The sequence below is a fragment of the Odocoileus virginianus genome, chromosome 22 (genome assembly GCF_023699985.2).
Source record: "Odocoileus virginianus isolate 20LAN1187 ecotype Illinois chromosome 22, Ovbor_1.2, whole genome shotgun sequence".
Lineage (NCBI taxonomy): Eukaryota > Metazoa > Chordata > Mammalia > Artiodactyla > Cervidae > Odocoileus > Odocoileus virginianus.
In genome coordinates this window covers 34,379,174-34,400,356 of record NC_069695.1, presented here as the reverse complement: position 1 = coordinate 34,400,356, position 21,183 = coordinate 34,379,174, and the positions used below count along the sequence as shown (strand labels likewise).

Below are 21,183 nucleotides of genomic sequence, written 5' to 3'. Positions count from 1 at the left end.
TCTTCACCTGCTTGCTAATGCCTAAAAATACCAAGAGAAAAGCCTTTTATTCCACAATTAGAGATAAAAGGTTTCAATTACAAGTGTCTAGCTGAAGTAGCATTTTCCTGTGTGGGAATTTCAGTCAAGGGATAATCAATCTGTCAATCTATTTCTCAGTAAAATGACTTGGAGAGCCCGTTTGCACACAGATAGCTTGAGGAGTTGTCCTGAGCATAGGGAAAAGAACACGAGGGACTCCGGGAACAAAATTGGAAGAATTTGACAATTTTTCCAGGACAGTACTCTTTGCCTACCTTGTAAGCAAAATCAGACAATAATTTGAACACATGTGAACATGTAGTTGGTACACAGCTCTGGTTTATGGTCAGAATAAAATTTCTTGATTTTGCAAATGTACTCTTGACCTTAGTAAAGCCCTTCTTGCCTAAGAGTTTGTTAAGGTAAGCAAAGTGATCCTTTCCCCAAAAATAACATCTTTGGCTATTCAGTATATATTAATATAAGCTCTTCGGGAAAAAACATATCCTTCTAGGAGTCTTTTAAAAAGTGAAGCCGGCTGGCTCTGTTTTATTTATTTATTTTTGTGTGTGTGTGAAGTTTTGATTAGTTTTGATAAGGGAAAGAATATTTGGCTGGTCTCTTTTTCTGAAAATTTCCTAGAGATTTGTTAAATGACATTAAAATATGCTTAGATTCTGTCTTAGCTCAGATTTGGGGGCTGTCATTCATATTCAGTTCTCTTGTTATCAACAGTTACCACCCACAATTCCATATTCAACCAGTTAGTTGTGGGAGATGATCTACATTAATTAATGGCCCCAGAACTCTTGTAAGAGAATTGCTTCTTGATCTCCTGCCCCTGACCAAGATAAAAGAAACCAGCGTTTCTGATTTTTATTGAGTTAGAAGTTTTTAGTGCCCAAGTGGATCTGTATTGTTAACTATCTACCCAGGAGATTCTGGAGCAATTAAAGTTTGAGAAACACTGATCCACACCAATCATTGAGTATACTTGAATAATTTTGAGTGGTATTACCTATCCTAATATACCATAGACATTCCTTTATGTTTGTCACTGTATTCATTTTCTGTTGTGTAATAATCTGGCTGTGTAATAAATTGCCAAGAGCTCATCAGCTCTATAGGTCAAAAGTTGAAGCAAGTTCAACTAGGGTTTAAGCTCAGTATATCACACAGGCTAAAATCAAGGGGTCAGCCTGTCTAAACTCTTATCTGGAAATTCTGGTAAAGAATGTATTTCAGAGTTTATTCAAGTAGTAGGCAGAGGTTAGTTCCTTATGGTTGTGGGGCTGAGATTCCTGTTTTCTCATCAGTTGTCCACCCTACCCCTTAATGCTGCTTGCATTCTCTTGTATGTTACATCACGTTATAGATGACATCAAGTTTGTATAAAGCACTATTACACACACAGACAAACACACACATGTATTTATGTATATGCATATATCCATGCATATGTAATTTTCACTTATCTCTAGCTGAAATTTAGCATTTTATTGTGCTGTGAATATAATCAGTAAAACACAGTATTCACAGTAAAAATTCACAGTATTCATCAGCAAAATAAATCAGATATTTTCAAATTACATTGTGATTATAAAAAATGTTAATGCATATCATTTTCTGTAGAATGTTTGGGTTTTTTTAAACCCTAAACAAGCTAATGTGTGAGTGTGAAAGTCATAGCTTACAATAACTTAGATAAGAAACCATTGATAAGTCATGAATGACCATTTTTTTAAATGGGTCCTCTTAGAATTGGTAGAAAGTTTTATTGATCAGTTGACAGTGACTCTAAGGTAGGGGCAGAGATAGACTTTTAACAGACTAAACTCACATAATCAGTTGGCTTCTCCAAGTACCTACCCTGGGAGAACCATCAGTAGTTTTATGTGATCCAATAAAGGAATATACAATAAAATATCTACAACTTGCTGAAACATACAGTTCCCTGTCTTAGCATGTAGAAATGTAGAATGTACTCAGTTCTCTGTCCTCTTCTAGCTCTTTCCTGCCTGTATTTCTTTTTCTCATATGCTCTCTGAACTAGAATAACCTACACCACCACCAATATGTATCTATGTGTATCTCACCTCCTTCAGATTGCACCTCTTGTAACTGATACCATCCTCATCCCCCATGATGTATAAGCAACTTTTCTCTCTCTGAAAACCTTGTTTACTAATTGTGCCTTGTATGAAACTTATGTGGGACAAATACTGTTTTCTGACTTATGTTGTAATTCTTTTGTTATAGTCAAGTTAAGAGCAAATTCTACATGGAGTCTCTCTGGACTCAAAATCCCAGAAAGACTGTCTAACACATAATAGGTATTTGGTTAAGTTAAACTTTGTAAACAAAGTGCTATAGGAAATGCATATTATTATCCCCTCATTGGTGGCTCTGAATTAGTTTTCTTTAATTATTGTGCTGAGGTTAGTGATATCCTTTGGAACACATAGCTTATTTTGGTGCTTTCTCTAGCTTGCTCCTGTAATTAGAGCCTGTCCTTGCAATGACATGGTCTGAATTTGGAGCTCCCAGACTGGGATAACACCCTTCTGTAGAATTAATTTACTTGAAAATTGAATCTCCTTGTTATTTTCTTACTCCCAATATCAGTTTGATCATTTTAGAATCAGTGTCCTTTAACCTTTCAGTAGTAGTTATGCATGCATATGTAACACACATATGAATTTATCTGCATCAGTAAACTTCTCCTTCATCTGAATGTTTTGATTTCAAAATGTAGTCAGAGGACTAGAGATAGGAGACTATATTGCATTTGGAGGCAAACATTAAAATTTTTTTGGACCCTATGAGCATCTGACCTGCATTTTAGGACTAAATTTCCAAGTATTAAAATTAAAATGAGGATGATATATATTTTTCCTATTCATTTTGCCCAAGGCACTTGGCCTAAAGGCCATAATGAAGAGCTACTAAAAGTGAGTAAGAAAGTAGGTCAGGTGCTTTGGGAGATTTCAAACACGTATATATATTATTAATATTTATATATGTAAAAAATAGATATACATATATGTGTATATATAGATATATTTAAATATACCCACAGCCATATATCACACATACTGTTATAGGTTAATCCATTTTATATAGGGAAAACTATTGACTGGTGTTGATGAACTTACTTCACACAAAATTCTGGTGGAGATGTTAGCAATAATTTAAACAATATTTCTAGCATCTGTACTAACTTGTGGAGAAAATGAGGAGTGGGGAAGGAGAAAGAAGGAAATAGCCTGCTACCCATGTTAGTGTTATATAGACAAGAGCCACAGCCAAGCTCAAGTGGATAGCCTCTTTCAAAGTACTAAATCCATCCCATCGAAACTAACCTCAGCACAAATGCAACTCAAATATCCAACTGCCCTTCTGATGTCACTAGATTCCACATTACTTGTCATCATATTCCACATTCTCCTTTGTTGCTAGGCACCCTGGCCACTCTTAATTTCCAAAGCTCCAGGTGCTATTTTTCTTTGGGACTCAAATACACAGTTTTTGGTTCCAGTGCAGTGGTACCCAGACTGAAATTTGAGAGGTGCACCATCATTCTGGGCCTGTGAACATAATGATCATAACTACAGATCTAAACCTTACACTCTGTGTCTAGCAGCCTGGTACCCACACGCCTGCAGCAACTCAGGATGGAGCAAACTCTGCTGGGTAAGAAAGCAGGTTTCCCCTGTAAAGCAGTGATCTGATGTGAATTGTTACAATTAACAGGAGTCTCAGATTTGTGGTCTATAATTCTGAAAAAATTATCTTTAAGGAAGAGAGAATGAAAACGATGAACGTGGTTTTATGAAAGTAGGTAATAAAAAATGGTTAATGAATCCTCAGTTTAATGTCTGCTCACTTCTTTATATTAAATTTTTCTAATATAGACATCAAAAACTTTGTTTTAAATTTTGATTTCTGAAACAGTGGCATATGAAATCGATTCTTTTACCATTTACAAGATAAAATATGTGAATATGTTTTTGATACAAACGAGTAAGTAATTTGTCCTTCATGAAACATATGATTTACTGAGGAACTGAAATATGTAAAGCTGTTGAATTTAGTTACCTTGGTAACATCTGGAGTGAACCACTCTCTCTAAAAATATTTTCTTTCTTTATTGTTTATCCTTTATACTGAAATTATAAATACATGACTTTTATTAAAGATTCTCTTGATAAATGCTAACCCTTCTCTTATCTGAAAAATGAATATTGATATATTCTTTATTAATATGTATGATGATATCAGATTAAAATTGCAGATATAGCATGTTTGACTATAATTGACATTGGATTTGTTCTATGTGAATGTAGATTTAGTTTTTAAATATATCTTTGAGGTTATATATTTTTAATGTAATGATTATTTCTTACATAAAATATTTCTTATTTTTGAAGGTATTCAAGTACACAAATGTAAAGTCACAATTTTCTTCATGAATTAAGTAATTGGACTTGAATCAGTCCATTATACTTTTCTTTGGATTTCTTAGAAATAAATAAAATGAGATAACTTTTGGATTTCTTAGAAATAAATAAAATGAGATAACTTTTCATACTTTAAGAAATCCAAAGAAAAGTATAATGGACTGATTCAAGTCCAATTACATAATTCATGAAGAAAATTGTGACTTTACATTTGTGAATAAGTTATTCCCCTAATTTTGTTTCTTAAACCTTAGATAGTTCATTGTTAAAAGAATGTTATCGGTTTCTCAAATTGATAGCTGTGGAAACCGCTATATATATTACTTAAATGGCCAGTTTCCTAAATTCTCTTGTTTTCTCACCAAATGAGGTCTTTTCTTGAATGGGTACATAGACAAGAGTAATTTCTTGCTCTGCAAACTCATTTCATTTTCTGACAAAATATGTCCAGAGAATTGCTTAAAAAATACTATTTTGTTAAAAATTAAACTGAATGCCCTTTGTTTTCATTTTTTACTAGAGTAAGAAACCTAGACTTTTTCCGAGCCCTGTGTCCAACCATTACCAATCTTACCTCTTCTTTTTAAAAAATTTTTATTGAAATATAGTTGATTTTCAAGTATGCATTAATTTCAGGTATACATCAGAGTGATTCAATTATATATACACATATGTTCATTTTTTCAGATATTTTTCCCATTTAGGTTATTACAGAATATTGAGTAGAGTTCCCCTTTGCTGTGTAATAGGGCCTTGTTGGTTATCCATTCATTGTATATAGTAGTGTTTGTATGTTAATCCCAAGCTCCTGATTTATCCCTCCCTCCAGTGTTTCCGCTTTGATCACTGTATGTTTGTTTTACATATCTTTTCTATTCTAAAATATTTTTAGTCACCCCCTCTTACTCTGCACTGCTGCTGTTTTACTTAGAGTTTGTTGAGCTTCCAACAAGCTGACTTAGATGACGTCTACATCTCCTAAGGGTCCCCCCGACTTCCAGATTGTTGCCTTCACAATATTCTCCTCATCAAAGACAGAGTTATCTCTTTAAAACATTTTTTTTTTCACATCACTTCCCACAGTTTTAAAATTACTTCTGTTTGCTCTCAAGATAAAATCCAAGTTCTTTGATGCACAAAACACTTTGTTTCCTCCTTTTTTAGGTTTCCTTTTCATCAGCGTCTCTTTGGCACTTAGCTCTGTATTTTTCTTATTTCTCATGGGCCTGCATATTCTTTCCTCTGTGACTTTGCACTGACAATTTCTAGGTGGGGAAGGCTCTTCCCCAACTTCTTCACCTGATTAAAGCTGTGGGATTCAACTCCAATTCCACCTTCTCTAGAAAACCTTCTGGATATCTTGATCCCTTGTTCTGGATCCCTTGTTCCTTGTTTTGCTCTGTATTTTAGCTTCATCTTTATTTTTCTGTTACTAAAGTATCTGTGAACTCATTGAAGGCACCAGATTCTCTATTGGCCAAATATTTTACCTGCTTTTGGCCAAAAATAGGCACTCAGTAAATGTTTGTTGAATAAATAAACTAACAGGTGAGTTATACCACTCCTTCAGAATGTAAACATTATTTCCATGATTTCAATTGATTAGAAGACATCAAATACTTCATTGCACCCTACAAAAGGAAAGCAAACTTGAGAATATCAGAAATCAAAAAATTGACACAAAGTCACAGATATTTATATGGTTTCATCAGGTGACTCTGCCCTAAAGGAAAGCAGTTCAATACCTTTCTCAGTCATAAGCCTTTAAAATGAATAGCAAATTCTTACTATGGATATAAAGAATAAATTAAGAGAAACAGAATTTTACTGTTTAGGTAACCTTTATTTTTCTTTGCTCTCAATACATTGTCATTGATATTATTTTCTTCTAACCAATTTTCTTCTGTATTTTAAAGCCAGAAAAGTTTTCTTAGTTCTGCTTCTTCTCCTTCCCTGTTTCTTCTATAATTATTCCATTTTTGTTATTAGAAAATTATGTATTATATGTTATAAATGATATACTTTACAGTACATTATGAATTCTATATAGAGTGGATAATAGAGAATATGTTAGAAAATCCAGTGTCATACTGTTAAGACAATATCAGTATTAACGTTTTAGACTACAACTTTTCAGTCTTTTTGTTCTTGTATTTATCTGTTTTCTTTTCACAAAATTGGGGTCATATTGACCACAGCTTTCTGTAACTAGCTTTTTCCATTTAGTGCCTCTTGACTCACATTTTCCTGTATATTTAAAATGGGATATTGACTAATTCCATAATATTCTAAATGCTCCAACATATATTAAGCCCATATTAAGCCAAATTTCTATTTTTGATAATCTGTATCATTTCTAAAATTTTGTATTATTGATATAAGCAACACTGATTTCAGTCTCTTTTTATCTGCGGAGAGATGCAAGCAATGATTAAACCCCTTAGGCTTTAAAGCCTTTGTAATGGCTGAGCAAAGTTTCTGAGTATTTTTGATGTTTCAGATGCATATTAAACACCCATAAAGCTGGTACTAGTATATAACCCACTAGCAGGGTGGACAATGCTCTCATCAGAGAGTTTTCACCGAATCTGGATATTCTCACTGAAAAATACAAAAACTACTTGTGAAATAATTGGCAATTCTTTTTTTTTTTAATTTACTTTTCTTTGAGATTCCATTTGCAATTGAATGGTCTATTTTGTCTTCAGATTATTTTATCTTCTATTTATTTTACACTTCACTTCATGTGCCTACTAAGTTAAAAATGATACAGGCTACTTCACAAGTTAAACTGTCCATCTTATATAAAACTAGTTAGTACCAGGCCAAGCCCAGAATAGGAGCTCAATAAATGTTTGTTGAAGTAGAAACTTATCAGCGCATCACTTAAAAATCGAAATATAAATTTTTCCTTTCCACCAGATGATTCTGCCACAGAGAGCTTCAATGGCAACGAGACTCTGGGGCACAGTTCAGTTGCTTCGGGGGGAACACACAGCAGGGAGCTGGGCGACTCCAACTGTGACGGCAAAGCTGGGCTGGAGCAGGATGAGCAGCCCCTGAACCTGAGTGACAGCCCCCTGTCCGCGCAGCTGACTTCGGAGTACAGAATAGACGCCCAGAGCACTAATGGAAAAAGCAAGTACAAGAACCTTCTGATTTCCGACCTCAAGATGGAACGAGAAGCCAGAGAAAATGGAAGCAAGGTAAGAGCATGTGACGATTTCCAATGAATTTTTAAGTTGGTCATGAAAGTCACAAAGAGATGCTTATACAAGAAGTGAAGATCTTTTGTCACTAGAAGTATTTAAAACAAAACCCAACGGTGGGTTACTAAGAAATCACTAACTGTAGACACTGTGTGTCCATGCTACATGAACAGAATAAATTTCAGGTATAACAGTGAGTGAAATGGATCCTTTCTCATGCAGAGTGGTCGGATTTTATACATGGAATCACTGATTTAATGTGCCTCACTTATATCATCTTATGGATTTGTCTTTGGGAGTTTGTTGAGCTCAGATGTGAAAGTTTAGCTCTCAGGACACAATTTGGACTGTAAAAAGATCACTTCTAGTTTCACCTAGATAAGATAGGATACGTATATGTAGCAATAAAATTTCAATTAAATTCTTAAGTTTGCTTTAGAGACTTGGTACCTTTGATCCATAACTTACTTCATGCACATAGACAAAATGTGTCAGTTTTATGGATGAAACGTACAGATTAGATAATTCCTTGAACAGTTTTCTCTAAATTGTATTATGCAAAAGACATGTGCAGAGGTATTATCTACATTTCTAAATTCTTTATATTAGTATAAATTACAATCCTCCCCATTCACAATGGATTTGTTCATTAAAAGTGAAGCTATATTTCTATCATTTTGAGATAATTCATGTTGATGATTTTGCTCTATAGGTTTTGAAGGTATACTTTTATACACTTTTATATACTTTTATAGCATATATGTTTTCACTCCTTCCCCTGCTCTCACTTCTAAGTTACAGTTGTAGAATTGGTCTTTTGAAGTAGATCCTAAAAGCAAAATGTCTTAATCTGGATTAATTTCTGAATTTGCTAAAGCACTATGCTTCCTAAATTGGCTCTATTTAAATCCTCTTGCCTGCCTGAGGGTGTGTTGTTTTATCCTCTTTTAAGCAAGTCACTAGACATTATCAGACACTTAAGCACTTTTGCCTGAGGGAGGCTGTTACAACTTTTGCATTGGTAAATGCACAGTGCTGTCTTTAATGGATTAAAGCCATATCATACAAACACAGATGATTTTATATTCACTAACATTATGAGAATCACTGTGTTACATTTTACAGGACAAGATAACCCTTAAGTTTCCTTGCCCTCCACATAACCCTGTCTTTATAAAACTTATTCAGGAAATGTCCTTTTAATGCTATATGTCTGCTTAAGATTTTTTTTTTTTTTCAAAAATCGTCCAGTGGTTTGCTCTTCTCTTGTTTCCCTCCTTGTTCAATATTACTATAGGAACTATGCTCATTAAAATATGTTTTTCCATTCATTAAACAGAATGAATTTACTTTTATACCTCTATTAGAATGGGGTTATAAAAAGCACAGATTGATTAACCTGCAAAGAGTAAGATAGGAAAAGAGCTCCAGAGAGGAGAAGACACCTCGGAGAAAGAATGTTTAATGGTTTGATAAAAGAACAACCTCTGCAGCTGAGAAGTAACCAGAGAGATAGAGAAAAAATCAGAAGGGCATTGTGTTAGGAAGCTAAGTCCACCTTTCAAGAAAAAGAATGGTCAGCTCTGATGGACACTGCTGAGGAATCAAAGCAGATCAAGTAGAAAATAACTGAATTTGTAAGACAGTTGTGGCAGCATGTTGCAACCAGAATCCAGAGGGACTTTCTTCAAAAAGAATGCATTAAATATCTGTTATATTAGCAGCAATGAGTAGCTAGGAGAGGCAAGTCAAAGAGAGAAGGGTCTTTATTCATAAGGCTGTTAATACAGCCACTAAGAGTATGTGTCTTACCGAGCCCAGGCTCATAATGCTCACCACATAAAAGGCCAATAAATCAAGGTACTGGGGTGAGGAGTAGAATTTTCATTTTGAAAGCCAGTAGACCCAGAAGATGTGGACTAGTGTCCCAAAGAACAATCTTACCCAAGGTAGAAGTCAGGCTTCTTTTATGCTAAAAGAAAAAGGTGTGTGGTTGGTCGCTGCAGACCTCTTTGTGTGGGAACCCTTTGTTCTTGCTGCTGTCCAGGTAGGTCTGGTCATAGTGTTCCTGTAAACCCTCCAAAAGACAAATGCTGTTTTCTCTTCTGAAACTTTTTATCTCCATATGAATGAAAAAGTATTATACCTTTGAAGGGCAGAGGCTTGAGAATGGGTGATCCTGTATATTTCAGACTATAGGCAACATTTTTAACTTGTTTTTCAGTCACTCAGTTGTGTCTGACTCTTTTTGACAGAATAAACTGCAGCACACTAGACTTCCCTATCCATCACCGTCTCCCAGAGCTTGATCAAACTCATGTCCTTTGATTCAGTGATGCCATTCAACCATCTTGTACTCTGTCATCCCCTTCTCCTCCTGCCTTCAGTCTTTCCCAGCATCAGGTCTTTTCTAATGAGTCAGCTCTTTGCATCAGGTGGCCCAAGTATTGGAGCTTCAACTTCAGCATCAGTCCTTCCAGTGAATATTAAGGATTGCTTTTCTTTAGGATTGACTGGTTTGGTCTCCTTGCAGTTCAAGGAACTGTCAAAAGTCTTCTCCAACACCACAGCTCAAAGGCATCAGTTCTTCAGTGTTCAGCTTTCTTTATGGTCCAATTCTCACATCTATACATGACTACTGAAAAAACCATAGCTTTGACTAGATGGACCTTTGTTGGCAAAGTAATGTCTCTGCTTCTTAATACACTATATGTTTAGGACTTCCCTGGAGGCTCAGCTGGTAAAGCGTCTGCCTACAATGTGGGAGACCTGGGTTCGATCCCTGGGTCAGGAAGATCCTCTGGAGAAGGAAATGGCAACCCACTCCAGTACTCTTGCCTGGAAAATCCCATGGATGGAGGAGCCCAGTAAGCTACAGTCTGTGGGGTCGCAAAGAGTCGGACACGACTGAGCGACTTTACTTTACTTTACTCTCACTTTATGTTTTCATGTCTTTTCTTTCAAGGTGCAAATGTCTTAATTTCATGACTGCAGTCTCCACCTGCAGTGATTTTGGAGCCCAAGAAAATAAAGTCTGTCACTGTTTCCATTGTTTTCCCATCTATTTGCCATGAAGTGATGGGATCAGATGCTGTGATCTTCATTTTCTGAATGTTGAGTTTTAAGCAGCATTTTCACTATCCTTTTTCACCTTCATCAAGACACTCTTTCATTCCTCTTCACTTTCTGCCATAAGGGTGGTGTCATTCGCGTATCTGAGGTTATTGATATTTCTCCTGGAAATCTTGATTCTAGCCTGTGCTTCATCCAGCCTGTCATTTCTCATGATGTACTCTGCTGCATTTAAGTTAAATAATCAAGGTGACCATATATATTAGCCTTGAAATACTTCTTTCTCAGTTTGGAACCAGTCTGTCGTTCCATGTCTGGTTCTACCTGTTGCTTCTTGACCTGCATATGAGTTTCACAGCATGTAAGTAAGGTGGTCTGGTATTCCTATCTCTTTCAGATTTTCCTACAGTTTCTTGTGATCCGCACAGTCAAAGGATTTAGCATAGTCAATGAAGAAGTAGATGTTTTTCTGGAATTCTTTTGCTTTTTCTATGATCCACCAGATGTTGGCAATTGGATCTTTGGTTCCTCTGCCTTTTTTAAGTCAAGCTTGAATATCTAGAAGTTTTCAGTTCACGTACTGTTGAAACCTAGCTTGGAGAATTTTGAGCAATACTTTCCTAGCATGTAAAATGAGTTCAATTATGTGATAGTTATGAACATTCTTTGAATCTTCTTTGGGATTAGAATGAACACTGACCTTTTCCAGTCCTGTGATCACTGCTGAGTTTTCCAAATTTGCTGACATGTTGAGTGTAGTACTTTAATAGCATCATCTTTTAGGATGTGAAATAGCACAGCTGGAATTCCATCACCTCCACCAGCTTTGTTCATAGTGATGCTTCCTAAGGCCAACTTGACTTTGCACTCCAAGATGTCTGGCTCTAGGTGAGGGATCACACCATCGTGGTTATCTAGGTCATTAAGATCTTTTTTGTGTAGTTCTTTTGTGTATTCTTGCCCCCTTTTCTCAATATCTTTTGCTTCTGTTAGGTTCATATTGTTTCTGTCCTTTTTTGTGCCCATCTTTGCATGAAATGTTCTCTTGGTATCTCTAATTTTCTTGAAGAGTTGTCTAATCTTTCCCATTCTGTTGTTTTCCTCTATTTCTTTGCATTATTCACTTAGGAAGGCTTTTTTTTTTTATCTCTCCTCACTATTCTTTGGTACTCTGCCTTCAGATGGGAATACCTTTTCTTTTCTCCTTTGCCTTTCACTTTCTTCTTTTCTCAGCTATTTGTAAGGCCTTCTCGGGCAACCATTTTGTTTTTTGCACTTCTTTTTCTTGGGGATGGTTTTGATCACTGCCTCCTGTACTATATACGAATATACATATATATACTATATACGAACCTCTGTCTGTAGTTCTTCAGGCACTCTGTGTATTAGATCTAATCCCTTAAATCTGTTTGTCACTTCCACTGTATGATGATAAAGGATTTGATTTAGGTCATATCCAAATGGCCTAGTTAGAGCAAGTACAATATGAAAATAAGCAAAGCAGTATCTGTGCTCTAAAAAGCTTAGAGTCAAGCTGATAAGAATTTCAAAGTTGTTATTATGCCCTAATTCCACAAGGAATATGGCAGGCATATGGCAGGGTGACATGAGAGGGCAGATGTGGGGAACCTATAGGACCATGATGAATCTTTTTTAATATTTATTTGTTTGACTTTGCCACGTCTTAGTTGTGGTATGTGAGACCTAGTTTCCTGACCCAGGTTCAAGCCTGGGCCTCCTAAAATGGAAGCGTGGAGTCTTAGCTGCTGGAACACTGGAGAAGTCCCAGTTTAGTTTTAGTTCAGTTCAGTTCAGTCACTTAGTTGTGTATGACTCTTTGCGACCCCATGGACTGCAGCAGGCCAGGCTTCCCAGTACATCACCAACTCCTGGAGTTTACTCAAACTCATGTCCATGGAGTCGGTGATGCCATCCAACCATCTCATCCTCTGTTGTCCCCTTCTCCTCCTGCCTTCAATCTTTCCCAGTATCAGGGTCTTTTCCACTGAGTCAGCTCTCTGCATCAGGTGGCCAAAGTATTGGAGTTTCAGCTTCAGCATCAGTCCTTCCAATGAATATTTAGGACTGATTTCTTTTAGGATGGACTGGTTGGATATCCTTGCAGTCCAAGGGACTCAAGAGTCTTCTCCAACACCACAGTTCAAAAGCATCAGATCTTTGGTGCTCAGCTTTCTTTATAGTCCAGCTCTCACATCCATACATGATTACTGGAAAAACCATAGCTTTGACTAGACAGTCCTTTGTTGGCAAAGGAATGTCTCTGCTTTTTAATAGGTTGTCTAGGTTGGTCATAACTTTGCTTCAAATGAGTAAGAATCTTTTAATTTCATGGCTAGCAATCACCATCTGCAGTGATTTGGGAGCCTTAGAAAATAAAGTCTCACTATTTCCACTGTTTCCCCATCTATTTTCCACGAAGTGATGGGACTGGATGCTATGATCTTAGTTTTCTGAATGAAAATGTTGAGTTTTAAGCCAAGTTTTTCACTCTCCACTTTCATCAAGAGGCTCTTTAGTTCTTTGCTTTTTGTCATAAGGGTGGTGTCATCTGCATATCCGAGGTTATTGATATTTCTCTCAGCAATCTTGATTCCAGCCTGTACTTCATCCAGCCCAGCGTTTCTCATGATGTACTCTGCACATAAGTTAAATAAGCAGGGTGACAATATTCAGCCTTGACATAATCCTTTTCATATCTGGAACCAGTCTGTTGTTCCATATCCAGTTCTAACTGTTGCTTCCTGACCTGCATATAGATGTCTCAAGAAGCAGGTCTGCTGGTCTGGTATTTCCATCTCTTTAGAATTTTCCACAGTTTGTTGTGGTCCACATGATCAAAGGCTTTGGCATAGTCAGTAGAAAAGAAGTAGATATTTTTATGGAACTCTATTGCTTTTTCAGTGATGTTGGCAATTTGATCTCTGGTTCCCCTGCCTTTTCTAAAACCAGCTTATACATCTGAAAGCTCACAGTTCACGTATTGTTAAAGCCTGACTTGGAGAATTTTGAGCATCACTTTATTAGCATGTGATATGAGTGCAATTGTGTGGTAGTTTTGAACATTCTTTGGCATTGCCTTTCTTTGGGAGTGGATGAAAACTGACCTTTTCCAGTCCTGTGGCCACTGCCGAGTTTTCCAAATTTGCTGACATATTGAGTGCAGCACTTTCACAGCATCATCTTTTAGGATTTGAAATAGCTCAACTGGAATTCCATCACCTCTACTAGCTTTGTTTGTAGTGACACTTCCTAAGGCCCACTTGACTTCACATTCCAGGATGTCTGGCTATAGGTTGGTGATCGCACCATTGTGATTATCTGAGTCATGAAGATCTTTTGTATATAGTGCTTCTGTGTATTCTTGTCACCTCTTCTTCCCAGACCATGGTAAATCATAAGAAAGAATTTTTAGAAAGTGATGCCAGGGATAAGTGTACAGGGCAAGAAGATGTGATTCATACAGAATGCGTTATTTCTGGTAAAGCATGTTTTGAGGCCTAGAATAGTGAGAAAGTACGCTAGGCATGTAGATTGGCAAGGAACTCAGCGTAGCCACAGCAGAGAATGCCTGAAGGAATGGAGGATAAAGAGGCTCCATCATGAGGGCTTTTTAGGCCAGTTTAAGGACTTTGAATTGCATCCTGTTGGTAGAGCTTTGTATAAAGCTGTGGTCACCTTAGAATTTTAGAAAGATTATTCTGGCAACATTGTAGTGGAGCTATAGCATAGGAACTATGGAAAAAAGTAGAGACATAGTAAAAAAAAAAATAATGAACATTATACTGTTGTACTTTTGTCGTTGTGTTTGCAGGAGTACAATATATAGCTTCATAGGTTGTATATTGAGAGTCCCAGACACTTCTGGGAGTGTCTTTCACAGAGATTATTATATGAATGACCTCTTTACCTCTATACGTTTCATTAAGATATACATTTTGTAAGAATGGTGTCTACCTTGCTTGCTACAGTATGACCTGTTGTTTAGTTGCTAAGTCATGTCCAACTCTTTTGCGTCCCCGTGGACTAGCCCACCGCCTTCTCTGTCCTCTGTCAATGAGATTTCCCAGGCAAGAATACTGGAGTAGGTTGACATTTCCTTCTCCCTGGGATCTTCCTGACCCAGGGATCGAACCTGTGTCTCCCACATTAGCCGGCAGATTCTTTATTGCTGGATCACTGTGGCTAGAACATGGCTTAATATCTGGTTACATAGTAGTTTCTCAAATATTTTGGATAAGTGAAGTGTTCCTAACTGTGGGAAGTAAAACAGAACATTTTAGTATGACTCCAGGATTTGAGGCCTGGTTGCCTAAGTGAATGGTGATTGCATGTACTAAGATTCAGAATGAAAAACATTCAAGGAAGCCGTGTTGACATATAAAGTTTATGATACTTATGTGGTATCCATTAGAGATGTTTAATAGGTATGGGGAACCTAATGTTTCAGCTTAGAAGAAACATCCAGGGTGGAGAGACATTTGAGAGATTTCAGAGATGTGCTGCCTAAGGATTTTGTGGTTGATAAGATCACTTCAGACTTATATAGACGAAGAAGAGATGAGGTCAAAATATATCATCCTGGAGAATATCAATCCATTAGGAACAAGTGGCATGGAAGGAGTTTGTTGGGGGGAAAAGGACCCTAAGAGAAAATGAAGGCAGACAGTTAAGAAAACCAGGTATTTTAGAAGCCAAAAATCAGGGCATTTCAAAATTAATGTAAGTGGTTAAATGGGGGTAATCCTTAGGTAAAGTGACATAGTTCTAAACTTGGAGGACATTTAGGAGAGTTAAGGCTTATAGTAGGGTTCAAAACCCATGGAAGAAGAAGAATGAGCAAAATTGGTGGGAAATTGGATTTATGTTAGTTGTAGAGGCTGGACAGGGAAGCCGAATCATTTATTACATTTATTTTATTTTGATAATTTTATTTTTTCATCAAAGTGTAGCTGATTTACAGTGTTGTGCCGATCTCTGCTATATAGCAGAGTAACTCAGTTATACTCGTATAGAGATTCTTCTTTTCATATTCTTTTCCGTTATGGAATTTTATCACAGGATGTTGAGTGTAGTTCCCTGTGCGCAGACATTGTTGTTTATCTGTCTTAAATATAACAGTTTACATCTGCTAATCCCAAACTCCCAAGTGTTCCCTTCCCACACTCCCCCAGCAAGAAGACTGGAATTTTGCTTCAGAAATTTTTGCAATGGAAATACAAATGCAGAGTGCCTCGGGCGGTCAGATGACCTTACTAAAGGTTTAGCAGACTCATCAGTTCAGTGTTACTTTTCAGTCCTTAGGAATGTTCCATCAATTCTATCCAGATTTATAAAGTAATACTATCACCAGTTTCTTCATCCAATATTTTTGAGGTTAGACTCTGTTTTACCTTGGAGGATGATCAAAGCTTAATTATATAGTATCTCTGAGAAACTTAGATACCAGTGAGTTTGATATTGACCTATTTCACAATTTTATTCTGAAGAATATCAAACAAAAATGATTTTAAAGCATTTTAAAACCTTAGTGAATAGAATTGCTTAAAAAGAATAGCTGAACTGGACTAGGGCATTTACAAATTGCTTATTATTATGCAAATTCACTTAACTAGACTATCAGAGAATCATATTAGTCAACCAAAGAATAAAACTTAACATGAAAAGAGTTTAGAAGATATTTATTTTATACTTGGAGACGGTCATATTTTTAAAGGACAACTAGTAACATTAAAGCTCAGTAGAAATGTTGATTAAGAGCTTGGAAAATACAACTCATGAAGAAGCATTAAGGGACTAGTTACATGAAAAAAGAAAGGCCAAGAAAACCCAAATCTGGATATAGTGTTATAGTCGCTCAGTCGTGTCCAACTCTTGCGAACCCATGGACTGTAGTCTGCCAGGCTCCTTTGTCCCTGGGATTCTCCAGGCAAGAATGCTGGAATGGGTTGCCATTTCCTTCTCTAAAATCTGGTTATAGATATGTTTAAAATTATTAATAGGTGAGAACAGAAACAAAATTAGAAATCTAAAGGAAAGAAATATATAAATTAAAAACACATATCATTAATATTTTTTAAAATTTTCTCTTAGTATTTGGGACCCAGCTGCCTTTTACTTAATGTGGTAACATATCAAGTAATATGTTAATATTAAGTTAATACTTAATATGGTAACATATTCTGAATCAATCCCCAGAAGAATAATGTTTCAAGTAATAGGGGCGGTAGGAAAGTAATTATTGTTTGAGAGTTAACATGTTGCTATAGTTGCTACATATTTAGTTTTTGGCTTAGTTCCCAGGACCCTTCAATCTTCACTTTACTCAAAAATATATTTTTCCTCAACATGGCCCATGTGACATTATTTTCAAATCTTTCCTTTACATTTTTACCAGAATGGATATTATCGTTCAAATTAAAGTTTATAAAACACTTCTCGCAATTATCATGAATAATTGTTGGGTGATTTTATTTAGATCCAGTGATGGAAGCAGTAGGTTTTTCAGAATATCTCTTTGAGGGGCTTCCCTGGTGGTTCAGTGATAAAGAATCTGCCTCTGCCAAGGCAGACCTGTGTGATCCCTGTTGCAGGAGGATCCCACATTCTGCAGAGCAATTAAGCTTGGGCACCACAACTATTGCGCCTGTACTCTGGCCCCCCCAGGAGATGCAACTAGTGAGCCCATGCGCTGCAGATACTGAAGCCCACGGGCCGCAGAGCCCGTGTTCCACAAGATAAGCCACTGCTATGAGAAACCCTCGCACCACAACTAGAGAAACCCCTTGCGGCAACGAGGACCTAGCACAGCCAAAAAGAAAGAAATGGATAATATCTCTGTGAAATATTTAGGCATAATGAGATTGGCTTTTGAAACAAAGGAGTGATGGCATGACTTTTGGAACAGTATTATTTTGTTCTTTGTCATGTGGCTGAATTCCAGGTCATTATTGTTTTAATTTGATGATTTTTCAATTTCCAGCTTCTTAGTGCTGCGTAGAGATTTTTGGCCCAGATGTGGTTTAGAGTAGAAGCAACAATATATAATCGGCAAATGTCCCTCATAGGTGGTACGCCCTATCCTGAGTGCCTGAAGGACAAAGGGAAGAAGAAAAAAAAAAGGTCTCTGTTTTTAAGAACTCACATTTTAGTCAGAAAAATAGATGCATAAATAAACAGGTATGTTACAATATGGAAAGTAGTTGTACATGAGAATGCCTTCTAGGCCTATTAATCTTGCCTGGGGAAGTTCCCAAGTTAATTCTTTTTGTTTGTTTTTAAAATTTTATTAATTTAATTTATTTATTTTGGGGGGCACTGGATCTTCATTGCTGCTTGCAAGTTTTCTCCAGATACAGTGCACAGGCTTCTTATTGTGGTGGCTTTTCTGGTTTCGGAGCACAGGCTTAGGCACACGGGATCAATACTTGTAGCACACCAGCTTAGTTGCTCCAAGGCACGTGGGTTCTTCCTAGACCCATGGAGGGAATGAACCCACGTCTCTTAGGTCTCCTGCATTGGCAGGCGGGTTCTTTACCACTAGTGCCACCTGGGAAACACTTGTGTAATGCTTTCATATTCATGACTTAACCAACTCATCCTATCAGATAAGAAGAGCATGTATAATCACCAGTCTCACTGAAACAGAAGGACATAAAATCTAGTGGATGTTAAACTGTTTGACTGAAATTAGCTGTATAGTTACTCAAGCTGTCAAGCCTGGTATTGATCTGAGATCATCTGAAACCCATGTGCCTTTCACTGTTCCCACACTGAATGATGCTGTGTGAGACCAGTTCCCTTTATGGACCACGTGGTGACTGTGATGGGCAAACAATTCAAAGAGGCGGAAATCCAGTCCCATTAGCAGATAGTTACTTGATAAAAGGCAAATACTTGCAGTGATGTTTCTTAGTCAGATATATATTTTTCTCTTCTATATGAATTATTTTACAGAATGAAAATAATACACCAGATGCCTCTGTTGAAAACACAAAGCAAGTCTGCAAAATATACATTTATTGTTTTAGTGAATTGAGTGGTAAAACAAATGGGTAGCTGAGTTGGAATTGGTTTTTAAAAAGCCCCAGGGTAAATTTTAAGCTCAAGTTTTTATTGTTAGATACCAATTTAAAATAGCATAGATATAATAATATAGATAAAGAGTATGTATAAAATACACATTAGTGTATTTTTATTCTTACAAGTTGCATAGATCTCAGATGTGTTCCTTACTGGGTGTATTTTTTTCCTTCTATTAGTACATTTTTTTAAATCAAAAGATATAGAAGAATGATATGATATAATTAGTTTTGTTGTATCTATGCTATTTGTAATCTAAATTTAATGTGTATAATGCTTTTGTGAAAAAAAATGCTTGCCTTGCTCAGAGACTGCAAAATTAATTACAGTATAGAAAAATAAAATAATCTTTAAAACCAGAACTCACTTCAAAAAAAAAAAAATCAGGAACCAAGAAAAGCCTTACTGACTCCTACCACCCAAATTAGTGTCCTTTTGAATTCTTATGCTATCATGCTTACCATTACATATGCTTATATTCTTTGTAAACTGTTACAGAAAGAGAGATGGCATAGCTGCCATTTTTGAGTGCCTACTATATGTGTTCTATTCCATGTTAGTTCATTTCACATTTTTTATTTCAGGAGAATGGAGAAGATGAGGGACCTATATGATTTACATCCAGAAATGTGCTAAGTGAAGTTGAGTTTTAATTCCCCATATGCAGCAAAATGTCAATTTTGAGTTCCTTTTTAAACATTTAAGAGTTCAGTTGGATCAATACAAAGTCTCAACTGATCCATCAGTTCCATACATTCATAATAATCTGGTTAGAATGACAGATTGTAATTTTGATCAAAAAAACAAGTGACCAATAGTTACCATTGTGTTTATTTGATGATGACAATGAACTATTGGTCAATAGCTCAGAAAGAAATAGGAGTTTTATTTTGCATGTTTTTGTATTCAGTGTCTTTTGAGTTTGGGGGAGGCTTTGGGTATTTTTTTTTTTATTTTTACTAGAGTGTAGTTGTTCTACAGTGTTGTGTTTGTTTCAGCTACACAGCAAAGTGAATCAACTGTACTTACACATATTACTCCTCTTATTTAGACTTCCTTGGGCTTCCCTGGGGGCTCAGAGGTTAAAACGTCTGCCTCCAATGCAGGAGACCCAGGTTCGATCCCTGGGTTGGGAAGATCCCCTGGAGAAGGAAATGGCAACCCACTCTAGTATTCTTCCCTGGAGAATCTCATGGATGGAGGAGCCTGGTAGGCTACAGTCCATGGGATCGCAAAGAGTCGGACACAACTGAGTGACTTCCCTTCACTTCCCATTTAGGTCACCTAACGAGTCGGCTCTTTGCATCAGGTGGCCCAGGTAATGAAGCTTCAACTTCAGCATCAGTCCTTCCAGTGAATTTTCATGGTTGATTTCCTTTAGGATGGACTGGTTTGATCTCCTTGCAGTCCAAGGGAGACTCAAGAATCTTCAACACCACAGTTCAAAAGCATCAATTCTTTGGTGCTCAGCCTTCTTTATGATACAAGTCTCACATCCATAAACAACTACTAGAAAAACCACAGCTTTGACTAGATGAAGCTTTGTTGGCAAAGTAATGTCTCTGCTTTTTAATACACTGTCTAGATTTGTCATATCTTTTCTTCCAAGGGGCAAGTGTCTTTTAATTTCATGGCTGCAGTCACCATCTGCAGTGATTTTGAAGCCCAAGAAAATAAAGTCTGTCACTGTTTCCATTGTTTCCCCATCTATTTGCCATGAAGTGATGGGACCAGATGCCATGATCTTCATTTTTTTGAATGTTGAGTTTTAAGCCAGCTTTTTCACCCTCCTCTTTCACCTTCATCAAGAGGCTCTTTCATTCCTCTTTGCTTTCTGTGGTACGGGTGTTGTCATCTGCATATCTGAGGTTATTGATATTTCACCCAGCCATCTTGAAAAATCTTTAAAAGCTTTAAATATAAGATCATTTTTATAGATTTTATAGTGGTAAAAATTCTAGATACCACTTTTCTAGATTTCACTTATATTCATTAATGTACAATATTTGGTGTCTTTTTGTTTTGCTTTATCATTGTATATGTGTTTTGCTTGTGTTCTATCATTTGGAGTAATATCAAATGGTTAAAAATGTAATTTTGTCTGTAAGTGTCTTTAGAGAATGGTAGAGGAACCGTAAGAGAAAGAAATGTAGTTGAAATACCCTAAAGTGATTTACACATCTCAAATTAATGGGTATTAATAACATTCCTTCATTCACTTGCTGTTGACCCAAATTTGAGAAAAGAATAAAAGAAGAAAAATTAATATCAGAGACAGAGAACAATGCATTCTAATTTGTCTCAATATAATAGTTTATGGT

At 36.5% G+C, this 21,183-nt stretch overlaps 1 protein-coding gene across 11 annotated transcripts in view; it reads left to right on the top strand.

Moving 5' to 3' along the window:
* The window catches only part of NOL4 (nucleolar protein 4), a 691,960-nt gene that overhangs the window by 478,650 nt on the left and 192,127 nt on the right, over positions 1-21,183 (top strand). For 9 of the 11 annotated variants that reach the window (XM_070452829.1, XM_070452828.1, XM_070452838.1 and 6 more), the window contains one exon: positions 7,404-7,687. In XM_070452829.1, coding sequence (XP_070308930.1) covers positions 7,404-7,687 — 284 coding nt within the window. Of the gene's footprint in view, positions 1-3,483; positions 3,715-7,403; positions 7,688-21,183 lie in introns of those variants that run through there. The other 2 variants (XM_070452836.1, XM_070452834.1) reach the window with 1 other exon arrangement.